General features: G+C 36.0%; 1 protein-coding gene across 2 annotated transcripts in view; it reads left to right on the top strand.

Annotated features, from left to right (window-relative positions):
- GLRA3 (glycine receptor alpha 3) overlaps positions 1-23,177 on the top strand; it is a 195,670-nt gene that overhangs the window by 88,024 nt on the left and 84,469 nt on the right. For both annotated transcript variants that reach the window (XM_036092328.2, XM_036092327.2), the window contains exon 4: positions 17,836-18,059. In XM_036092328.2, coding sequence (XP_035948221.1) covers positions 17,836-18,059 — 224 coding nt within the window. The remainder of the gene's footprint in view (positions 1-17,835; positions 18,060-23,177) is intronic.

Here is a 23,177-nt window from a genome sequence, read left to right as displayed (position 1 = left end):
TCCTAATCTTTAAGACCATAAAACTAACCTGGGTAAGAATTTCCGGAAATAACGGAAAAGCTGCCTTGAAATGTACAAGAATTAGTAACACGGGACTGAATGAATGGAGGAAGATGATTATGATTTTTGTGCCAGAAATCAGATTCTCCCACTTTCTAAAAGTCTTCCACTCTAAAATCCCTTATATCGCTGCTGATCAGCAGGAGGTAGTTATGGAAGACAGACCTTTGCCCCTAATCCCATAGAAATTGAATGAGGAAATTGACAGGGGGGTATCAAAGCCACCTCTGCCGCCCTCCGGCTAACCTAGTGGTTTTTTTGATGTGGTTTTTTTGTTTGTTTGTTTGTTTTTTGTTTTATTTTTTTATTATGTTATGTTAATCACCATACGTTACATCATTAGTTTTTGATGTAGTGTTCCATGATTCATTGTTTGCGTATAACACCTAGTGCTCCATGCAGTACGTGCCCTCTTTAATACCCGTCACCAGGCTAACCCATCACCCCACCCCCTCCCCTCTAGAACCCTCCAACCTAGTGGTTTTTAAGCTTTAGCAATCACCCTTAGCCCATGTGATTGATTAACCCACCTTTCTTTGTATATCTGTAGATCCTTCATTCTTTCTAGAAAGAACAGAGCACATCTGTACATCATGAAACAGGAACCTGACCCCTTCAGACAACCCCCTTGCACAAACTCTAAGCACTGAGATAATATTTAATGTGGATAACTCTAAAATTTGTCTATTTTAATTAAACCAACACACTTAAACTAGCTTCAAGACTGACTATGTTGCATCTGAGTCCACTAAAATTCTATCAGTTTGTTCCCCACTGTCAACTTTTTACCTGGGGCTCCTGTGGGGAGATCTGAAGTGGGCAGTTTAAGTCCCGGGGAGCCTCTGGGCCCCATTTCTTATTGATTTGGCAGGTGCTTCAGTTTGAACGTCATTAGAAGGCAGCCTCCCAGCTTGAGGTGCTTTTTATTCCCTGACAGTGAGGGTAAGAGGAGAAGGAGCCAATGGTCCCCGAGGTATTGAGGAGGGTATAGGAGTCTGGTATGTGAGCCTTGCCCATGGTGGTGTAGAAACAGGGGAAGGAGGCGGAGGCAGAGATGCAAAGGTGTCGCCAGCTCTCTGTCTCCTGCCTGTCCCTGCTGCGAAACAAGTTTTGTGTTTTGGGTTTATTTTGTTTTGTTTTTCTTGTTACTTTTCAGTCCTCTGCACCTTTTATTGAAAATATGTCCTAATGGACTTTCTTTGGGAACAGAAGGAGTATTGCTCATCTTCCTGGGCAAAAGTTCAGAAAGAACACAGAAGAAACAAAACCATGACTACATGAAACCCAGAGTACCTCTGTTCACATTCACTTTCCCCCAAATATTAGGGGCTTTACCAACCGAGCCAAATGGCTTCTTAGTTTCTGGTTCCTCCCAAAGAAGTCAAAGTTCCACTGACTAAACCAAATGGCTCCCTAGACAAGCTGAGAGAGCCATACTAAAACCCCGTGTTTTGAGGCAACCCAAACGAAGGAAGACATCCTAAAGAGCCATTTGGTGGCCATCTTTCCTCCGAGCTTAACCCATATGACAAGGGGGTGTTACAGTAAAAATTATGTTTCTTCTTAGATACAGGTTTCCTGGCTACTTTCCTTCCACTTATTCAAGATTCGGCCCAGTGGGCTACTTGATAGCATAGAGGTAGATCCTCCTATTTACACAAATTTAGCACAAGGCAATACAACCCCCATATATACCAAAACAGAGCTGTTCCAAATTCCAAATGCAGAGACCGTTATTCAAGTCCCTTTTAGTTTCTCCCCGAAGCCACACCTCTCTAATGGGAAAAGCATGGACAACAAAAGAAAAACACACACAGTTGCTTCATAAATGAGAAACTTGGATAGGTATACGTTCTGAAGGGTTTACCTGGTCCAGAAGCTGGTCACCTTCCCCAAATGCTCCTTTCCTTTTCACTCAAACCAAAAGGAGAAATTGGCAGCTAGCATCAGTGGAGAATCAGCAGGGAGTTTCCATGAGACAAAAATAGTCTTGGCAGCTGCAGGGACAGATCCTTCAGATTCCCTCTCTGAGACCAGCTAATCCCCAGCAGCTAACCTCCTGTGGCCATCCAAGTTCCTAGCCTGGGCCACACTGAGATTCCTAGGGGAACTGGATGCCACAGTGGTATTGCCTCCTGGCTGGCTCACCAAAATTTGTTACTGACACCCAAGTTTGGCTGCCCATCACTCAAGAAGCCAATACTCAAGAGATGAGTTTTGAATGGAAAGGAATAATAGCTTTATTCAGGAGGCTGGACATCTGGGAAGAAGGTGGACTCTTGTCCAAAGGCCAGCTCCAAGGTTTCTGCTTGGCCCAGGGGTTTTGAAAGGAAATTTAGGGCAGTTAATCAGTTGAGGGAGTATAGTGGTTAATCAACATTTCTAGATTACGTGCAGACTCGGTGCCAGCTACAGACGATATCTCGTTGCTTGGAGCTTGTGCAAAGGGGTTATCCAAAGAGGTCTGGGTCCTCTTTCGTGATGTGCAGAAGTGCTCTGTTCTTTCTTGGAAAGAATATATGATCTATAGTACAAAGAATAGTTCGTGACTCAATCACATGGGCTAAGAGTGATTGTTAAAGCTTAAGGACCACTAGGTTGGTCCGAGGGGCAGAAGCAACTTCACTGCAATATGCAATGATTGTTTCTAAAAGAATTAATTCCCCTATAGCTCTAAAGTGCAGTTAATAACCTCCACACAGGTTTTTGGCCTATCCTCAGATCAACAGCTAGGTAAGAAGTATCTGGATTGCTCAGAAGGGAATCAACCCAAATCTGGAACATATAATATGTAACTCACTAAATCTTTTCTAAAGTTAACTTCTGTTAATATTTATCCTCTCTCATTTCATGGAAAATCATATGCAATATAAGCCCTCCCTCATGAATTGAAAGATTCCCAGAAGACACAGGGATTTTTCAGGAAAAACATTGAATTTTTATATATCAATTGAAATGTAAAATTGTGATAACAAGGCTCAATATTGAGAACAATTTGAAAATACTGAAAATATTTATTGAAATAATTGATTTACACGACCAATTTTCCAACTGAGGACAAATATGAAAACAAATAAACAAAAGCAAAACAAAACAAAACAAAATAAAAAACAACAATCTTTTGCCAATAATACCTATTCCTTTGTTTTGTTTTTGTTTTATTAAACGGTGTCTTTTCCCAAAAGTCATATTGCTAAGTATTAATATTTCATTAAAATAATGGAAGGGAGTGTGAGCATGATCTCAAAATAATGGATTAAATTTTAGAACTATGTAGGTGTGTAACTAAAAATCTAAATATATTTAAACTGGAAACAAGTGACTGCTTAATGGGTACAGGGTTTTCATTTGAAGTGATGAAAATCATCTGGAAAGTAGAGAGTAGTGATGGTTACATAATATTGTGTGTGTAGTGTACTAAATGTCACTAATGATAAATGTTATATGCATGTATTTGACCACAATTTAAAGAGGAAAAAAAAGCATATAGTTTTGTAAACACAGTTTGCATTAGACATTCACGGAAACACATCAAAGGATCTTCAAAAAGGTATTATTTTAGGGCACTGCTATCGACTTTTTAGTGTGGAATATCTCTCAGCTATCCTCAGTAAAGTTCTCTTCCTGTCAGTGAGTTCTTAGAATTTCTTGCTTGATTTAAAGAGCTTTTATATTGTTGACTGACAATAGGATATTCTGAAGGCCAAATAATAGTTTATTTTCCAAAAGACATCTATTTTATTATCCAAGTGATATATTCCAGTAGTGGAACAACAATTATTTATTTATGTGTTTATAAATATTAGATTTTATTTATTTATTTATTTATTTATTTATTTGAGAGAGAGAGCACACAGGAGTGGGGGTAGGGGCAGAGGGAGAGAGAGAATCCCAAGCAGACTCTGAGCTGAGTACGGAGCCTGATTCAGGGCTCGATCCCACAACCCTGAGATCATGACCTGAGCCAAAATCAAGACTCAGATGCTTAACCAACTAAGCCACCCAGGGGTCCCTGAAACAACAATTATTTAATGGAAGTTCCAAAAACAAATAATCATAAGCAGATCACTGCCCATATGTCATTAAATATACAAATTGCAAATTAGTAAGTACTATGTGTAAATGGTTATGTTCGTTTGAACATACAAATTATGAGAGTAATGTTAAGTAGAAATAAAATCCAACAAAGAAGCACATTCTATTTTGGATACAAATTTTGATATAAATTTTTGTTCATGAATGGAAGTAGTAGTCACAGAATTTCCATGTCTTTGTTGCCTAAACCAGGAGAAACATATAAACTTCCTCTTCCTACATAGTATAATATCAAATGGAGTAAACTGAGGTTTAGACACTGATTTGGGCAGAAATAGGAGGAAGGAAGATTGTTCCAGTTTGGGCTTTTTGGCTTTGTTTGTTTTTGTTTTCTGTTTTTTTCAGGTTTGTTGGCACAGACTGCTATGTAGGAGAAAATGCATTCCACCTGACCGAGAAGGTTGAGAACCACTGGGCAGACAGTTTTTGCAGACAAAGGGGAATTGAATAGGAATGCAAGTGAGCACTGGAAGCAGAAGGGTGTCACTAGTTAAGTGACACTGCTGTGGGCACATTAGGACAGAGAACAACTTGTTACCTTACAACCAGAGAGGAACAGAAATTACTAGTTGTCATTGAAAGGAAGCAGCCACTGGAAGTACGGACTCTGTCCACATCTTTACCTCTAAAGCCAGGCATGGCCAAACTGAATGAACTGTATTAGTTGGAGTAAATGTCTATCACCTTCTGCAAGAATATTCCCAAGGACTAAGTTTACCTCCCCAGAAATTCTTACCTTGGAGTGAAAACACTGAACCGCGGAATATAGCTCTTTCTTGTTTTTGCCGGTGGTTTAGTTTTCAATCTTGCTGCTGTCTGAATGTTTGTGTCCTTCCAAAAATCATATATTGAAATCCTAACCCTGCCAAAGGTAGTAGGTGGGACTTGGAGAGGTGCGGAAATCATGAGGGAACCCTCATGAATAGGATGAGTGATCTTAATACGGAGATCCTACAGAGCCCCCCAGCCTCACCATGTGAAGATACAATGAGAAGTCCACCGCCTGGAACAGGGCCCTCACCCTCATGCTGATATCCTGATCTCAGGCTCCCAGCCCCCAAACTGTGAAAGATAAATGTTTGCTGTTTCTAAGCCACTCAATCTATGATATTTTGTTATAGCAGTTTGAATAGACTAAGACAGATCGGAGTTCACTGAATCGGACTGTGTTATTTCACAGACTCAACACACTTAGGTTCTGACCAATTCTGCTAAATTACAATAATATTTCCTTTAAATATGATCATTATAAGAAAAATCCTCATAAATTCTGAAAGAAATAGGGATTGGTTTTGTTTCTATTTTATCATCTACATACTTTTGGGAGTCTACTTTAATTCTTGGGAATTCTTAACTTTATGTTTCCAGAATCGGTACATAATTAGGTTTGCTTAAAACATGTTTTCATAATTCTACAACAGTTCTACCCTTTTCTAAACATATGGATAATGAAGAAGTCAAGGGGAGATTTTAAATAACCTTTCTGAGACTCTAAATAGTTCTTACAAAATGGCTTTTTTTCCCCGTGGGTTTACTAACTGACAACGGAAAGGCACTTTCCCAATGGACCATTATTTTCAGAATCAGTGGCCCCAGACGACCACCCTCCCTGTGGTGGGGTTTATAGAGCAAGCAGATGGTGCAGGCAACATGGGGAATGTTATAGAGATGACATTAGCAGCAATTATTCCACCATTGAGTATTAGTGTTCTACATTTTGTGACACATGGGAACGTTTGTGTGCAGTACTTCAGAATTAGAAAATCTTATAAAATGAAACAGGCACAACATTTGTTAAAGAGTTTGCACTTTGTCCTCATTTCTTTGAGAAAGGAAAATTATTTTCTGATCATTTTGAAATGATTCAGGGTCTCTTGTTAGAACTCCTAAAAAAGAGGAAGAATTCTGAGTTATTTTTCCATTTGGCTATGAATTCAGTGATTTTTGCCTTAAATGTTCTCTCTTTTCAAGTGATTGGCAAAAAAATTCTATTGTTCTAGAAACTTCTTTAAGACATGAGAATGATCGTGTATGCAAATCAATCCAAAAACATATATATATATATATCAGGGTTTCTTTATTGCTGTCTTAAGAAAGTGTTACCCCAAATTAGTGGATTAGCAACACCAATGCAATCTCTTACAATTCTGGAGGTTAGAAGTCCAAAATCCATTTTACAGAGCAAAAAATCAAGGTGCCTGCAGAGCTGTCTATGTTCCTTTGGGAAGCTCTAGGAGTGAATCCATTCCCTTGCCCTGTACAGCTTCTAGAGGCTGCCCTTATTCTTTGGCTCATGGCCCCTTTCCTTTATTGAAACCCAAGTCAATCCCACATCATATTACTCTGATGTTGACTCTGCTTCTCTTTCACTTATAAGGATCATTGTAATCACATTGGGCCCACCTGGATCATCCCATTTCTAGGTTTATAATCACATCTGCAAAATTTTTTTTGCTAAATTAGGATGCACATTCACGGATTCTGGAGATTATGATATGCATATCTTTGGGCCATCCCTCCACCTACCACAACATATAAGATGTGCAATAAAAAGATGCTAATAATAAGTGGTAAAAATTATAAAATATATTACAAAATGTGTATCAATGGCTAAATACCACTCTGTGTAACCTATTTCCCATAAATGAATAGAGAGTTCCAATGAGCATTTCCAATGATTCATTTCATATTCAGATATCAATATTTTGGTATATAATTACATAAATAATATATGTAAGTGACAAGGTATAATTTAATAAGACAAAAACTATTGAAACCACCAACTAACTTCAGAACAAAAACATTACCAATATTAAACATACCTGTATAATCCACCCCAACCCCATTCCCCTAGTATCTCCCTAGGTAGCCACGATCAAGAATCTTGTGTTTCTAATTCCCTTGTTTGCCCTCACAATTTTGATAGATAGATGATAGATATAGATAGATAGATAGATAGATAGATAGATAGATAGATAGATAGATCATAGATAAAGAGAGAAAGATTGCCTGGTTTTGAGTTTTAAAAAAATAGTGCCATAGCATATTTTTGACACTCTGGTTTCACTAAATTTAACTAAGATTTATCCTCATTATTGTAAATAGCAGTATCAACCCATGTCACTGCTATGTAATATCTAATTTTGTTGACGTATCATAATTTATTATCCACTTTCCTGTCAATGGATATTTGGATTGGTTCCCAGTTTTGTTTTGTTTTTTACTATAGCTAACAGCACTACTATAAATATTTTTGTGTTATGTCTTCTGGTGCACATGTGCAAGAGTTTAAACTTTTACTTAGAACTAAAATATTGGTCTCTTGAGTATTCATATATCTAATTTATAGTACAATGTCAATCTTTCCCACCTTTTTCTACTTTCAACAGTAATGTATATGGTATAATTTTCCTCCACATTCATGCCAAATTCTGATATCATCAAGCTTTTAATTTAATTTTTTTAATTTATTTTTTTAAAGATTCTATTTATTTATTTGAGAGAGAGAGACACGGCGAGAGAGGGAACACAAGCAGGGGGAGTGGGAGAGGGAGAAGCAGGCTTCCCGCTGAGCAGGGAGCCCGATGCGGGGCTCGATCCCAGGATCCTGGGATCATGACCTGAGCCAAAGGCAGACGCTTAACGACTGAGCCACCCAGGCACCCCCAAACTTTTTATTTTTAACAAGCCCTTTAGTACAAATATGGTATCTTATTAATTCTTAATTTTGCACTTCTTTGCTTATCAGTGGGTTTCAACATTTTTTCACGCAATTCTTGGACATTTGTGATCTTTGCCCAGTGAAACGTGTCTTTTTTTGACTATTTTTCTACTCAGGTTTTTGTCTTTTTCTCAATGATTAGTATGAGATCTTTTATAGCTTGGCAATAGCCAGCTCGGTTATACGTATGTGGCAAATATCGTCTTCCAGTATGGTTTGGCTTTTCGTTATCCTTAAGGGGCCTTTTAATGAATAGAATTTCTTAACTTTTGACATCATAGAATTTATTAATCTTTATTTTATGATCATTACTATTGTGCTTTTTAAAGAATCTACCCTACCTCAAGGATATAATACTCAACTATGTTTTCTTTCTATTTTTTTAACCCATCTTATTTGAACTTTTAATACATCCAGACTTGTTTTTTTGAGTGTTATTGTTGGGATAGAATTGAACATTTTTGTTACAAGTAAAACCATGTATTAAGTAATCCATGTGTGCACCACTAATCTACAACTCTACTTCCTTTATATATCAAATAAAGGTTGTTTAGATTCCTCATTTTGTGCCATTGGTCAATTTGTCTTTGCACCAACCATAATGTTTTACTGCTTTATAATCATTTTAAATACCTACTACAGGAAGTCCCTCTACTTTTTTCTTCTTCTCTAAGAGTGCCTTGGCTATCCTACACTTTCAGTGGTGCTCTATATAAATTATAGAATTAGCTCATCAATTCCCTCAAGAAATTGTTTTGTTTTGACAAAAATGACATTGAATCTAGCAACTAGCTTGCAAATAATTGTTACCTTTATAACATTTCCTCTTTCTTTATATAATCATGGCATCTCCCCCCCATTTATTGATTTACTTAAGTTTTCAAGAAATTAGAAAATGTTCTAGGTAAGAGTTTCACAGTTTTAAAGATTTATTTCTATATGTCTTATGTGATCAGTCATAGCATGTGATACTGTTTTTTCAATATTTCAGTTCATTTCAACCCCATAAATTATGCATTCATAGAAATTTTTTATATAGAAGTCTAGTCAAATTTGCATCAAAGTTCGCCAGTTTCTTGTTCTTCATTTCTGTTTGCACTTCAGAACAGCATTCTGTGGAGTTATTTTTAATTCTGTCCTTCTGAAGTTCATTAATTAAAAGTCCATTTTATAAATGTTCAAAAGAAAACTGTTTTACTTTAATGACTTTCTTTCACTTTCAATTTGGAAAGATTACTGAGTACACTAATCAAATTAACTATAATATTGTCTTAATATTTTGATTATGTTAACCCACTATATTCTGGGTTTCATTATTGATGCAAAGTCTGCCACCAGTCTCAGTGTTTTCCAATAAAGGTCATTATGGGGCACCTGTGTGGCTCAGTCAGTTAAGCATCCGACTCTTGGTTTTGGCTCAGGTCATGATCTCATGGGTCGTGGGATCGAGCCCCGATCAGGCTCCACACTCAACAGGGAGTCGTTTGGGGAGTCTCTCTCTCCCTTTGCCCCTCCCCCTGCTCTTTCTCTCTCTCTCAAAGTAAATAAACATATTTTTTTAAAAAGGTAATTATATATATACCATACACATATCATACAATTCATCCTTTTAAGTCTATAATTAAATGACGTTTAGTGTACTCACACAACTGTGCAACCAACACCACAACCATTTTTGAACATTTATCGCCCCAAAAGAAACCATGTACACTTTAGCAGTCCTTCCCCACCTTTCCCCAACTACTAATCTGCATTCTCTCACCATAGGTTTGTCTAATGTGAACATTTTATATACATGGAATTATACAACACAGAGTCTTTTGTGACTAGCTTTTTTAGCATAGTATTTACAAGATTCATCCATGTTGCAGCATGTATCAATACTCCATTTATTTTGATGACTGGATAAATAAAATGTGGTGTGCCATATGATGGGATATTGTTTGGCAGTAGAAGGGTGATTCTTTTAAACATATTTTCTTTGCCTTTGATATTCTACAGTTTTAATATAATGTCTTCATATAGACTTCTTTTTATTTACCTTTATTGGTATGTTTGAGTTCCCTGTATCTTTGCATTAGTTTCCTTTGTTTGTTCTGCAAAATTCTTGTCATTTTTGCTATTCTATTTCATCCTTCTGGAATCTCAATTCGATGTAGATTACTTTAGACTTTCCCATTTTATCTTGAAAGTCTCTTAACCCTTTTTTTTTAAATTTTCTCTCTCCTTTTCTTTTTTCTTTTTTTTTTTTAAGATTTTTATTTATTTATTTATAGAGACACACAGATAGAGACACAGCGAGAGAGGGAACACGAGCAGGGGGAATGGGAGAGGGAGAAGCAGGCTTCTTGCCGAGGAGGGAGCCTGATATGGGGCTGGATCCCAGGACCCCGGGATCATGACCTGAGCCAAAGGCAGACGCTCAATGACTGAGCCACCCAGGCGCCCCCTCTTTCTTTTTCTCCCACTATTTACATCTGGGACATTTTTCCAACTCTACAGTCTTCTCAAATTCTTTGTTCAGAAGTTTCTTATATGCTTTAACACATCCATTAAGTCTTTAATTTCAACAATTGTATTTTCATTTTATTATTATTTTATTATTTTTCAAATATTCTTGGTCATTATCAGCTTCTATTGCAGAATTTACATTTTATTTCCTTAAATACATTTTACCTGTTTATCTCATATTTTTGATGTGGAATTTCCACTGAATTCCCCATAGGCTCATGTCTACTTTCTTTTGTCTGTAGTAAATTATTGTTGTGGTTATAAACACATATTTGGTTGAACTTAATCTATGATATTCTTGAGGGTCTAATTAATGAATCCTTAGTCACAGGTTCGGTTTTTCCATCTTGTGGTGGTGAGAGACTTGGTTTCCCAATCTAAGCATTTGTATTTGCTTACCACCACTGCTTTTATTTTGGCTTTAGCTCACTCTTATTTTTGTTACTATTTTTGTCTTTGAAGAATCCCTTTATATTCTTGTAAGACAACAAACTTTTTAAAAGTGTGTATTTTTGGGCGCCTGGGTGGCTCAGTCGTTAAGCGTCTGCCTTCGGCTCAGGTCATGATCCCAGCGTCCTGGGATCGAGCCCCGTATCAGGCTCCCTGCTCCGCGGGGAGCCTGCTTCTCCCCTCCCACTCCCCCTGCTTGTGTTCCCTCTCTCGCTGTGTCTCTCTCTGTCAAATAAATTTTAAAAAAATCTTAAAAAAAAATAAAAGTGTGTATTTTTTCCTTTATCCAGAAAATAATGTGCAGGAGAAGGCCCTCTATGTGTCTAGTCTACCATTATGTTGGAAGGACAAAGCCTTTATAAATACATTTTTCATCTATATTTGTATCTATGTCTATATTTCTTGCACATCAAGTCTTGTTTTCTCACACTCTTCATTCTATTTTATTTTTTTAAAATAAGACTAACACCAGGTAAAAATCAGTAAAGTTCTTATTTTCATAACATATTCCTTCCATATCCTCTGTTTTTATTCATGTTGTGTTCCATTCCCTTTCCTCTAGACTGTTTGCCTGGAGGTGGCAGGCACTATGCATAATTCAACTTTATAACCCTCAGCACAATGCCTGCTACACAGAAGGTGCTCAATAGATATCAAATTAAAAAAAATAAATTATAATACTAAAAGTCAGCCAAATTCCTGTATTAATCGTACAAAAATACAGTGATTACTGAATTTTGTGTCAAAATACAGGACACGTTTTATTATGTTCCCAACGTTTGCCTAGATAACTTCTTTTTTTTTTTTTTTTTCCATTTTGAAGACAAAGCTCAATTAGATTTTCCCCAGGAAATCTTGCCTGATCCTTCCACCTTGGTCCCTATTAGCTACGCTTTCCTTATGTTTCCATAGCATGCTGTGTGTGCCTCCAGCATAGCACTTTTATGTGGAAAGATAATTGTCTCTTTACAGTCTATCTTCCACAACATAATGAACAATTTGACAGCAGAGACCATCTTTCAATATTGTATCATCAGCACTGAACTAAATTCCAGATTGGTAATATGTGATAAACATATGTTGAATGAATCTAAATAAATTTGAGACTAACATTGGTCTTTTAATATTTTTAATTTGACTAAATTCTATTGAACTTTTAGCGAAAATAAATGATCTACCTCATGCTCAAATATATGCATGTGCCATTAAGCATACATATTTTACTTTTACAGAAAATAATTGATAGCAATGTAGTATGACAAAATTTGTGTCAAGTTAAGAATCGCATAGCTTTCGAATACATTTCCAATAATTTAATAAGGTTAAATACCATTCCCCAATAACAGCATCAACAGCATCATCAACAATTTTAAAAACAGTAATAGAAACTGAGTTCTTTAACCTGAATAAAGTATCTTTTCAAAAGATTAATTAGTATCCTGAATGTTGAATTTGTAAAACCATTTTTATTAAATGAGATTATAAATAAAAAAGGCAGTGATAGTTTCCACTATATTCATCATTTTATATGAGAATGTTTACAATCATTGGAAAGCATTCAAGTTGTTTAGAAAAAATACTCTAGTTAGTGATATTATTTATTTTTGTGCTATTTTGTGATGATTATTTTTATAATAAAAGTATCTTTTAGAAATATTATTTTCTGAAAATATGCCTAGCATATTCATTTTTAAGAATACTTTATATCCTTAATTTTTGCTCAAATTTATTGAGACATGATAAAAAAAAGATGTTTAATTATAGTAAATAAATCAACACATTTAAGTTTTTTGCCAATTGCATGATTCTGTATGTTCCAGACCCTAATCAGTCACATGAAAAATTATTTGTGTAAGAAAAATGCACCAACAAAACAAAGGAGCAAAGGGAGGAAAAAAGAGCGAGAGAGAGGCAAACCAAGAAACAGACTCTTAACGGTAGAGAACAAACTGATGGTTACCATGGGGGAGGTGGGTGAGGGGATGGGTGACATAGGTGATGGGAATTAAGGAGTACACTTGTGATGAGCACCTGGTGTTGTATGGAAGTGTGGAATCACTATATTGTACACATGAAATTAATATTACACTCTATGTTAACTATGCTGGAATTTAAGTAAAAACCTAAAAAAAAAAAGAAAAGAAAAATGTATCATATAACTATTGGAATGATGATTAAGAAGAATACTAGAAAATGCATAAAATTCATTAAGTGAAAATGAAAGATGCAAAAACACGTGTCCACTGTAATTTCAACTACACGAAAATGTGTAGGATAAAGAAGAGAAAAAAAACAAAGACATCAAGGTATCAATAGTGATAGTGTTGTAGAGACCCGTTTCCTTTACTCCATAAGGATGCAAATGAAAACCACTTGCACACATCACCAGTATAGAAATGTGGTGGCTAGTCCTGCAGAAGCAGTGCATGTGTACGTGTATGGGGGAGTGGTGGAGGAGGAAAGAGGGAGACAGACACAGAGACAGAAAGAAACAGAGAAGCAAGGAGAGGACAGGGCAGAAATAAATAAGAAGGCAGGGAGAAAAGGAAGAAGTGAGAGAAGTCTGCTGCATTGGAAATGACCTGAAAGCACTAGGGAACTTCAGACTTACCTGAACTGTAGACCAGAGGGAAGAGAAGCACTTAACAACTTTTGTTAACATTTGATGATTATTTTCCTTACATTTTTTCTAATTGGTCATTTTAGTTAGTTTCTAGCAATCCTATACTCCCCTAGACAGCCAAAGATGAATGCTGTATTCTATGTTATTTTAGGTGCTACCCTGGGTTGTGATTTTTACTGAGTTTGGTCTTTCCCAAGGGTACCTATTTTGGAAAAATGACAACCTGGCATCTATTAGATTTAACTGGATAACATTTCGTTATAGGGCGTGTAGTTTCCTATCAGTAAGGATGTTGATCAGTAAACCCCCAAATTCCTTACAAAAATCAAAAAAGAAACAAAACAAACAACAACAACAACAAGAAACCACAAACATGAACTACATAAACCCAGAATCTTTGCATTAGTTTAGAAAACAGTTGTTTTGCATACAAGGCAATGTATCCTTTACAGCTCTGAAACCAGAATGTATGGGTCTGGATTACAACTCTGCCACCTATTAGCTCTGTAATCATGTTGAAGTTACTTGGCCTATCTTTGTCCCATAGTCCACATCTGTAAAATTGGGCAAATAATAATACCTACCTCATAGATTTTCTATCAGGATGGCAGGAGTAATCCACGAAGCAACTAGTAAAACATCTGGCACAAAGTGAAATGTAAGCAACGATATTTACCATTATGGAAAAGGGCCTTGGAACACAAACCAATTATATAGAGAGAAGGGGAGGAGGGGCAATTGAATAAAGACAGGAAATACAAAAATATATAAATGTTGAAATGCAAAAGTTAATACAAAAAGTTAATGATAAGCTTATCACACTGGTTTGAAAATTTTCCATAAGATATTATTCACCAGGTTCAACATTACAATTATCTGTCCCAAATTCTTATATGGCATATCAAAATGCCCCTATTATTTCAAAAACTAATTTATAAAGAGAAAAAACAACCAAATTTGTATTTAATATGAATTTTAATTTTGAGGCTCTAAAAGCTAGTATTTAATGAGTGCAGTTCTAAGTACTTTGTGTGGATCAAGCCAATGCTCACAGCACCCGTCTGAGAGGAAGTACTATTGTAACTCTATTTTACAGAAGAAAAAACAAGACACGGGGAGATTAGAAAGCTATCTCACTGGGAGAGTTGAGATTCCATCCTAAAAAAACTTACTTCCTGAGTCTAGTATATGAACCATTATACAATTTGCCTAATGGAATTATTATTTTTTGTACCTCATAATGTAAGATTTCAAATATAAGTTCTATTATTTACTATGTGAAATACAGATGCAATTTAAACTACATTTTAATGGATACTTATTTCAAAACCAAACATGAAATATAACTTTACTTTGTCAGCAAAATATTTTCTTAAAAAATTAATTAAACTAATTAGAATAAAGTGTATCTTTCTATTCTAATAATAACAAGAAATTTTGACTTCTGAAATGTCAAAATTAGTCTTTTTGTATTATGAAATAATAACTGTATTTCATCACTGTTACTGTACAATATTAATAATATACTAATATAGTATAACATATACATATAACTATATAACATACAGTTAACATATAACTTGCCAGTTATTTTTTCCTGACAAACATCATTATAACTGGAGTGGCTTTCATCTTCTCCTATAATTAAGGCAGAGAGAAACTGACTTCAGTCTGATCACCTATTCCTTTGGCAGTAGATAGGGCTGATACTAATATAGTATAACATATAATAAATATTATTTATTATGTAACATGAAAAAATGATGAAAAATAAGATTAACTTCTGAAGGTTTTACTGCAGGAGTTTGTAGAGAAAAGAATCATTAAATGTCTCTGTCCTAAAATTTTATGATTCCATATAAAAGTCAATTTAGGTGCCTTATAAGACTTAAGAATGAGTTCAATACATGTCTAGATTTTCAGAAATGTGAAATATAAATATTTATTTCATTTTCATATATATTATCTCATATTTATTATTGTCTTTTTCTTTTTACTCACATATAACCTTTCTACATTTTCACCCTTATGGGGCATAGCCCAGGTGAATAGGGAAAATTCCATTAATAAAACAATTAGTCTTTATTTTACATATAGTCAGGAATGATTACATTTTAAACCAACTTTAGTGAGTCTATTTTAAAAATTTTTGCATGTGCTGCATACACATCCATTATCTCTATTTTGCAAAATTGTTTCCTGCTTTAGTTCATGGTCATTTAGTATAGGCAAGTTATTGCAAATCAAGTTACAAGGACTTCTCTCAGGTGGCATTATTTGACTATGTCATTTTATTTACTCTTTGCACATTTTCACAAATGATCAGGACGCACAGATAATATTGGTTGCCCAGTATAAATGGGATACACTGGCTATGAAGAATAAGCTTTAAAAATTTATTTTCAAAATGCTGAATTTGGTTGTTTAATAGGGAAGCTTCCCAGAACAATGGATATAGGATAACATTTGGCCTCGGTGACAGGTGACAGTTGATTTCTGCCTTGTGTAATTTAGAAACAGAAACTGAAGCATACCTGGGTGGTTTTTGTTTTTGTGGGTTTTTTTGTTCTGTTGTGTTTTGTTTTTTAGCTCATTCCGGTAGCAAAAAAGAAGTGTTCCTGGAAGATCCAAGATTCTGTCTATAAAATTATCACTAAACCAAGAGCATAGGATCAGGAGATTCAACCAAATTTTATTACATATACTGTAGCTTAAAAGTACTTTTATTTTAGCCTCACAGTGGGGAACACTTGCAGACTGTCTCAGTTATATATAATTGTATATATATAAAAAATCTTAAGAATCGGTCCAAAGGAAATTCCTTACTTGTCAGTTATTTTTCCTGGCGGGTAACATTGTAACTGGAGTTGCTTTCATTTTGTCCTATAGTTAAGGCAGAGAGAAACTGACTTCAGTCTGATCACCTATTCCTTTGGCGATAATTAGGGTTGAGGCACAGACTACAGAATAATTAAGGATGCAAGAACTGGCCATAGACCAGGGAGCTATGCTTCTTGGCATTCTGAACTCTAGGCTAAGAGAGGATGACCTGTCTTTGGCTGGGAGAAGCTTGTTCATATATCCACATTTACAGGTTCTGCAGATCCTTGTGGCTGGTGAGATTTCCACATTATCGTGAACTTTGTGGTAAAAAGCTGAAGTGAACTCTGTTCCATTGTCACTTTGGAAGATACATGGGGCACCTAGCAAGCAGAAAAAAATATTATCTGGTATGTAACCTCAGTTACAGTTAGAAGATAAGGGTATCAGTGCACAAATAATAATCAAGGGAACATAAATATTTGTAACGTTCACTACTCTGAATTTGACCACCCTGCACGAGAAGCAATCTACCAGGCCTGATATTATGGAGACATTCTTTGTGATTGCTTGGCTATTATATTGTTAACTGGTAATTTGGTTTTCAAGGAATAAAAAAATAGATGAAAACTGGTGTTCAGTTTCTCTGAATATCTCCAGCGTTGGCTATTTTCCATGGAAATAAAATCTTCCTAAAATGTTCACTTTACTCACGCTTATAACAAAGTCTGCATGTTTAATTTATTCACTCATTTCAAAAGTCTAAGGGGAAAATTACAAAGTCATAGGTAGTGCTTATGCTCATATACTTGTGTACAAAACCCACACATACACCTGCCTATGAATCTATGTCATTCTGTACATAAGTCCAGAAATTGTGAGCAAGAATTTGATTGATATCTTTGACTCTTCCCCTTTTTAAGCCAACTGTGAATAGTCTAATTAGAAAAACTCTTTAGCCAAATCTTCTTAAAGGATTACTGGCAATAATGTTACTTTATTATTCTTTCATTATTTCAAAATCACCTTTTATTTTTTCCAAATCACCTGTTTCATGGAACTTATATGCTATATTAAACATGAGGAAATGTGTCTTCATTGTAAAGAAACATATATAATCACTTTTATAAAACAGCTTTCAAGAAAATTTCACTAAATGCATTCTGGATGCTATTGGATATCTACTAAAAGAAATGGTTCTAGAAAATAAATGCAAAGGTGAAAATATTTTATTTCAAGTGTCTGATAGCAATCCAACATTTTATTCTGACAAACCAGGAAAGTGAAATTTGAATGGAAAGGCAAAATATAAGCATAATAAAATTGTACTCTTCTGTGACCTTTTCTTTAGAGACATATAGATGACTAAAAACATGGGCAAAGCCTTGTAACTAAAATGACTTTTGTCAGTAGTAATGAGTGAGGACTGTGGGGTATGGAAAGCTCACAAGGATTTCAGTGGCTTTTGCTAAAATTCAGAGGTGCCCAAAGAATAGCACATAAGATTCTAAACTTTTAAAGCAGGTTTTTTTTTCTTTTCTTTCTTTTATCATAGGATTACAGAGTGAATATCTTTCTTCGTCAGAAATGGAATGATCCTCGCCTTGCATATAGTGAATATCCTGATGACTCTTTAGACCTAGACCCTTCCATGTTGGACTCCATTTGGAAACCTGATTTGTTCTTTGCCAATGAAAAGGGTGCCAACTTTCATGAAGTTACTACAGACAATAAATTGTTAAGAATTTTCAAGAATGGAAATGTTCTTTATTCAATAAGGTGAGTCATAGACAAGTCCCTGATTTCAGTGAAATACTGTGTTTTTTTTTTTTAATGAGTGTTTTGAGATTTTTGAGTAAGTGCTATCATTGTTCCACTTGAGTTCCTCTAATATACCATTTCCCAAATATGTCTAATCACCAATAATAGACCCAAGTTCCAGATCTAGGAACTGTATGAGTAATTCTTAGAAATCCACCTTTTTAAACAAATGGCTCAGCATCTTAATATCAGCCAAATTGGTGGGCAGTTTAAAGGCAAATTGAATGATAGCTGATTCATACACTGTGATTATATTTTTATGAATGCATACTTCCTTTAAATATTTGTCAGTGAAGAAATATTTTTATTTACTTGTCTGGGATTCATTTTCCATAAATTATTTTTCAGGTATTTGTATTTTTTTGATCTCCTTGGGTTTCTCTGGTCATTCTTTAGAAAAGATCTTATTTACATTTCAGTTATTTATAATGCATTTCTAAGAAGACTATGTAGCTTTTAAAAACTAACACCAAAACATAACAATAATTAATACCAACAAATAAACACTAATATTAAAATTTCTTGACTGTTGAACTTTAGAGCCCATTCAACTTTGTCTGTTTATTAAATATCAAACAGGTGTAAAATCAATAAATAACAATTTGAAAGGATATATTTGATGATTTGTGTCACACATGAAAAATATTTTAAAATAAAATTATTATCTTAAAACTTCCATAATTATTTTCTTTATTTAGTTTATGGGTAGATTATGGATATTTCATTGTTTATATCAAGTCTTATTGGAATTGGAAAATGGTGCCATGCATTATGACTTGCTTATGTATCTTGCAATTTTTTTGAGAAAAGTTATGAAATGATTCTGAATTGCATCTTTTGTCTTTCAGTATGAGTTCAGATGAAACAGATGATGTCTCTCAGCTCCTAGTTTTTGTTTGTTATAACCAGACTCGTTTAATCAGACTAAATTCATTTTTTGTGAGTTGTTTTTAGAAATCTCACAGGACTTTAAAATCTTCAAATGGCAAACAGTTTCTTTGTTAACAAAAGTTGTGCTAGAAAAAAAAAATCTCACTCAGTTTACAAATGGAACATCTGTGATATCTCATGAGAGACCTGGCTTTCCTGCTTGTTTAAAGACTGTCCTGGCAAACCTGACTTATTGAACTTATCCGTTTATCTGTACTTCCTTCTTAAACCTCCTAAAACAAAGAAAAAAACTGAGTAAGAATAAAAATGGCATTAGCACACCGGAGGATGAAAGTGATGGGAAAGAAGACAGTGACAGATGAGCAATGATGACATATTTCAGGATGCTGGAAAATGAATGCATTGTGAAAACTGACTTAACAAGCACAACTGAAATCTAAGCTACAGTGGTGGAACCCAAAAAGAAGAAAATAATATCCTCAAACTTTTAGAAATTTAAGGCAGCTAGGACTTCAGAAAGTGGGAGCTAGAAAAAAAAGAAAAGGACAAGAATTGATTTAAAATTTGCAGAAAGAAGACTAAGCTTTCTATTCCTGATTTTCTTGTCCATGTCCTTCAGACTAGGAACTACCTTTTTGCCATCTGAAATGAGCAGAAAGAGGACAGAAAATCTGGGAGAGGTTGTACCAAGAGCTTCAGGAGTAGAGACTCCAGGCATAGCTGGCATCTGTCATGTGACATTATACTGAGAAAATGGAGATTACATGAGGTTTGCACACTGTATGGTGAAACCTTTGGTCTCCCTAAAATACTGAAAGCCAGTCCTAAACTTCTTCCACTGAGCAGTAGCAGTCAGAAGAATATACCTCTGGGAAAATATCTACAGATACTGGGGGGGCGGAGCAAGATGGTGGAGTAGGAGACCTGGATTTCGTCTGGTCTCAGGAATTCAGCTGGATAGGGATCAAACCATTCTGAACACCTACAAACTCAACAGGAGATCGAAGAAAAGAATAGCAACAACTCTCTGAACAGAAAAGCGACCACTTTCTGGAAGGTAGGATGTGTGGAGAAGTGAATCCAAGGTGATATTCGGGAGGATAGATGGCGGGGGAGGGGGCCTCCGTCGGCCGCTTCTGGCAAGTAATAGAGCCTCGGAGAACAAAATTGGAACTTTTAGAAGTCTGCTCCACTGAGGGACTTCGCTCCAGTGACTCAGCGGGGGGTGGAACCCTCACGGGACAGTGTGGTCTCAGGACCCTCAGGGTCACAGAAAGACTGGGGGTGCCTGAGTGCGGCAGAGCTCCCAGGTATTGGAGCAGGGAAGCCGGCTGCAGAGACGGAGCCGAGGTGCGGGCTCTCAGCTCGGGGTTGCCATAAACCATGATCCGGGGCACAGTTGGGCCACTGCTCCTCCAGCAGGGACCCAACAAGCGGCAGATCCAGGGAGACTCCCCTTCGTCCCCTGGAGCTACCACAGGGATCTGCTGGGTGAGGAGCAGGGCCCCGAGTTCTCGGCTCCTCCGGGGTGGAGATTGGGAGGCCGCCATTTTCACTCTCGTCCTCCAAAGCTGTGTGGAAAACTTGCAGAGAACAAAAGCTCCCGAGAGCAAACCCGAGCAGATTACTTAGCCCGGACCGGGCAAGGGCAGGGCAATTCTGCCTCCGGCAAAGACATTTGGGAACCACAGCAACAGGCCCCTCCCCCAGAAGATCAGTGAGAATAGCCAGCCAAGACCAAGTTTACCGATCAATGAGAACGGCAGAACTCCAGCGCTAGGGGAATAATGCACATAGAATCCATGGCTTATTTCCAATGATTCTTTAGTCTTTCAAAGTTAATTTTTTTTTAACTGTCTTTTTTTTTTTTTACTTTTTCTTTTTCCCTTTTTCAACCAACATCTTATGAATTCCTTTTTTAAAAAACATTTTTATTTTTCATTTTTAGAGTCATATTCTATCCCTTCATAGTAGTTACCCATATTTTTGGTATACATATATAAGTTGTTCTCTCTTTAAAATTTTGAGATAGTTTCTTCTAACAGATCAAAATATACCCTAAATCTCTAGTGTATGGCTTTTTTCTACTCTCCTGCCTGAACACATTCTCTCCCTTTTTTTTTCTTTTTTTTTAAATCCTCTTCTTTCTTTTTTCAAACAACTTCTTACCAATTCCTTTTATAAAATTTTTTATAATTTTCATCTTTACAGTCATATTCCATCCCTTCAACATATCAACCCTTATTTTTGTACATATATAAGTTTTTCTTTCTTTAAAATTTTGGGAGGCACTTTCTTCTAACAGACCAAAATACACCAAAATCTAGTGTGTGGCACTGATCTATGTACCAGACTGATCATATTTGATCATATTCTGTTTTTTTTTGCTTTGTTCTTTTTTTGTTTGTTTTCATCTTTATCTTTATCTTTTTCTCTTTTTCTTTTTTCTCTCTTTCCCTTTCTTTTCCCCTGGCTTCAGGTCTTTAGAGTATATTTTCTGGGGACGTTGTTACCCTGTTAGCATTTTGTTCTCTCATTCATCTGTTCTCCTCTGGACAAAATGACAAGATGGAAAAAATCACTCAACAAAAAGAACAAGAGGTAGTACCAACTGCCAGGGACCTACTCAATATGGACATTAGTACGATGTCAGATCTAGAGTTCAGAATCATCACTTTAAAGATACTAGCTGGGCTTGAAAAAAGCATGGAAGTTATTAGAGAAACCCTTTCTGGAGAAATAAAAGAACTAAAATCTAACCAAGTCGAAATCAAAAAGGCTATTAATGAGGTGCAATCAGATATGGGGGCGCTAACTGCTAGGATAAATGAGGCAGAAGAGACAATTAGTGATATAGAAGACCAAATGATGGAATATAAAGAAGCTGAGAAAAAGAGAGATAAACAACTACTGGATCACGAGGGCAGAATTCGAGAGATAAGCGATACCATAAGACGAAACAACATTAGAATAATTAGGATCCCAGAAGAAGAAGAAAGAGAGAGAGGGGCAGAAGGTATATTGGAGCAAATTATAGCAGAGAACTTGCCTAATTTGGGGAAGGAAACAGGCATCAAAATCCAGGAAGCACAGAGAACCCCTCTCAAAATCAATAAAAATAGGTCAACACCCCGACATCTAATAGTAAAACTTACGAGTCTCAGAGACAAAGAGACAATCCTGAAAGCAGCTTGGGAGAAGAGATCTGTAACCTACAATGATAGAAACATTAGATTGGCAACAGACCTATCCACAGAGACCTGGCAGGCCAGAAAGGACTGGCATGATATATTCAGAGCACTAAATGAGGAAAATATGCAGCCAAGAATACTATATCCAGCTAGGCTGTCACTGAAAATAGAAGGAGAGATAAAAAGCTTCCAGGACAAACAAAAACTAAAGGAATTTGCAAACACGAAACCAGCCCTACAAGAAATATTGAAAGGGGTCCTCTAAGCAAAGAGAGAGCCTAAAAGCAACATAGACCAGAAAGGAGCACAGACAATATACAGTAACAGTCGCTTTACAGGCAATACAATGGCACTAAATTCATATCTTTCAATAGTTACCCTGAATGTAAATGGGCTAAATGCCCCAATCACAAGACACAGGCTATCAGATTGGATAAAAAAACAAGACCCATCGATATGCTGTCTGCAAGAGACTCATTTTAGACCCAAAGACACCCCCAGATTGAAAGTGAGGGGGTGGAAAACAGTTTACCATGCTAATGGACACCAAAAGAAAACTGGGCTGGCAATCCTTATATCAGACAAATTAGATTTTAAACCAAAGACTGTAATAAGAGATGAGGAAGGACACTATATCCTACTTAAAGGGTCTATCCAACAAGAAGATCTAACAATTGTAAATATTTATGCCCCTAACATGGGAGCAGCCAATTATATAAGGCAATTAATAACAAAAGCAAAGAAACACATCAACAACAATACAATAATAGTGGGGGACTTTAACACCCCCCTCATTGAAATGGACAGATCATCTAAGCAAAAGATCAACAAGGAAATAAACACTTTAAATGACACACTAGGCCAAATGGACTTCATAGACATATTCAGAATATTCCATCCCAAAGCAACAGAATACACATTCTTCTCTAGTGCCCATGGAACATTCTCCAAAATCGATCACATCCTAGGTCATAAATCAGGTCTCAACCGGTAC

The sequence above is a fragment of the Halichoerus grypus genome, chromosome 3 (genome assembly GCF_964656455.1).
Source record: "Halichoerus grypus chromosome 3, mHalGry1.hap1.1, whole genome shotgun sequence".
NCBI lineage: Eukaryota > Metazoa > Chordata > Mammalia > Carnivora > Phocidae > Halichoerus > Halichoerus grypus.
The sequence above is the reverse complement of the archived record's forward strand: the minus strand, read 5'-3'. Positions and strand labels throughout refer to the sequence as shown.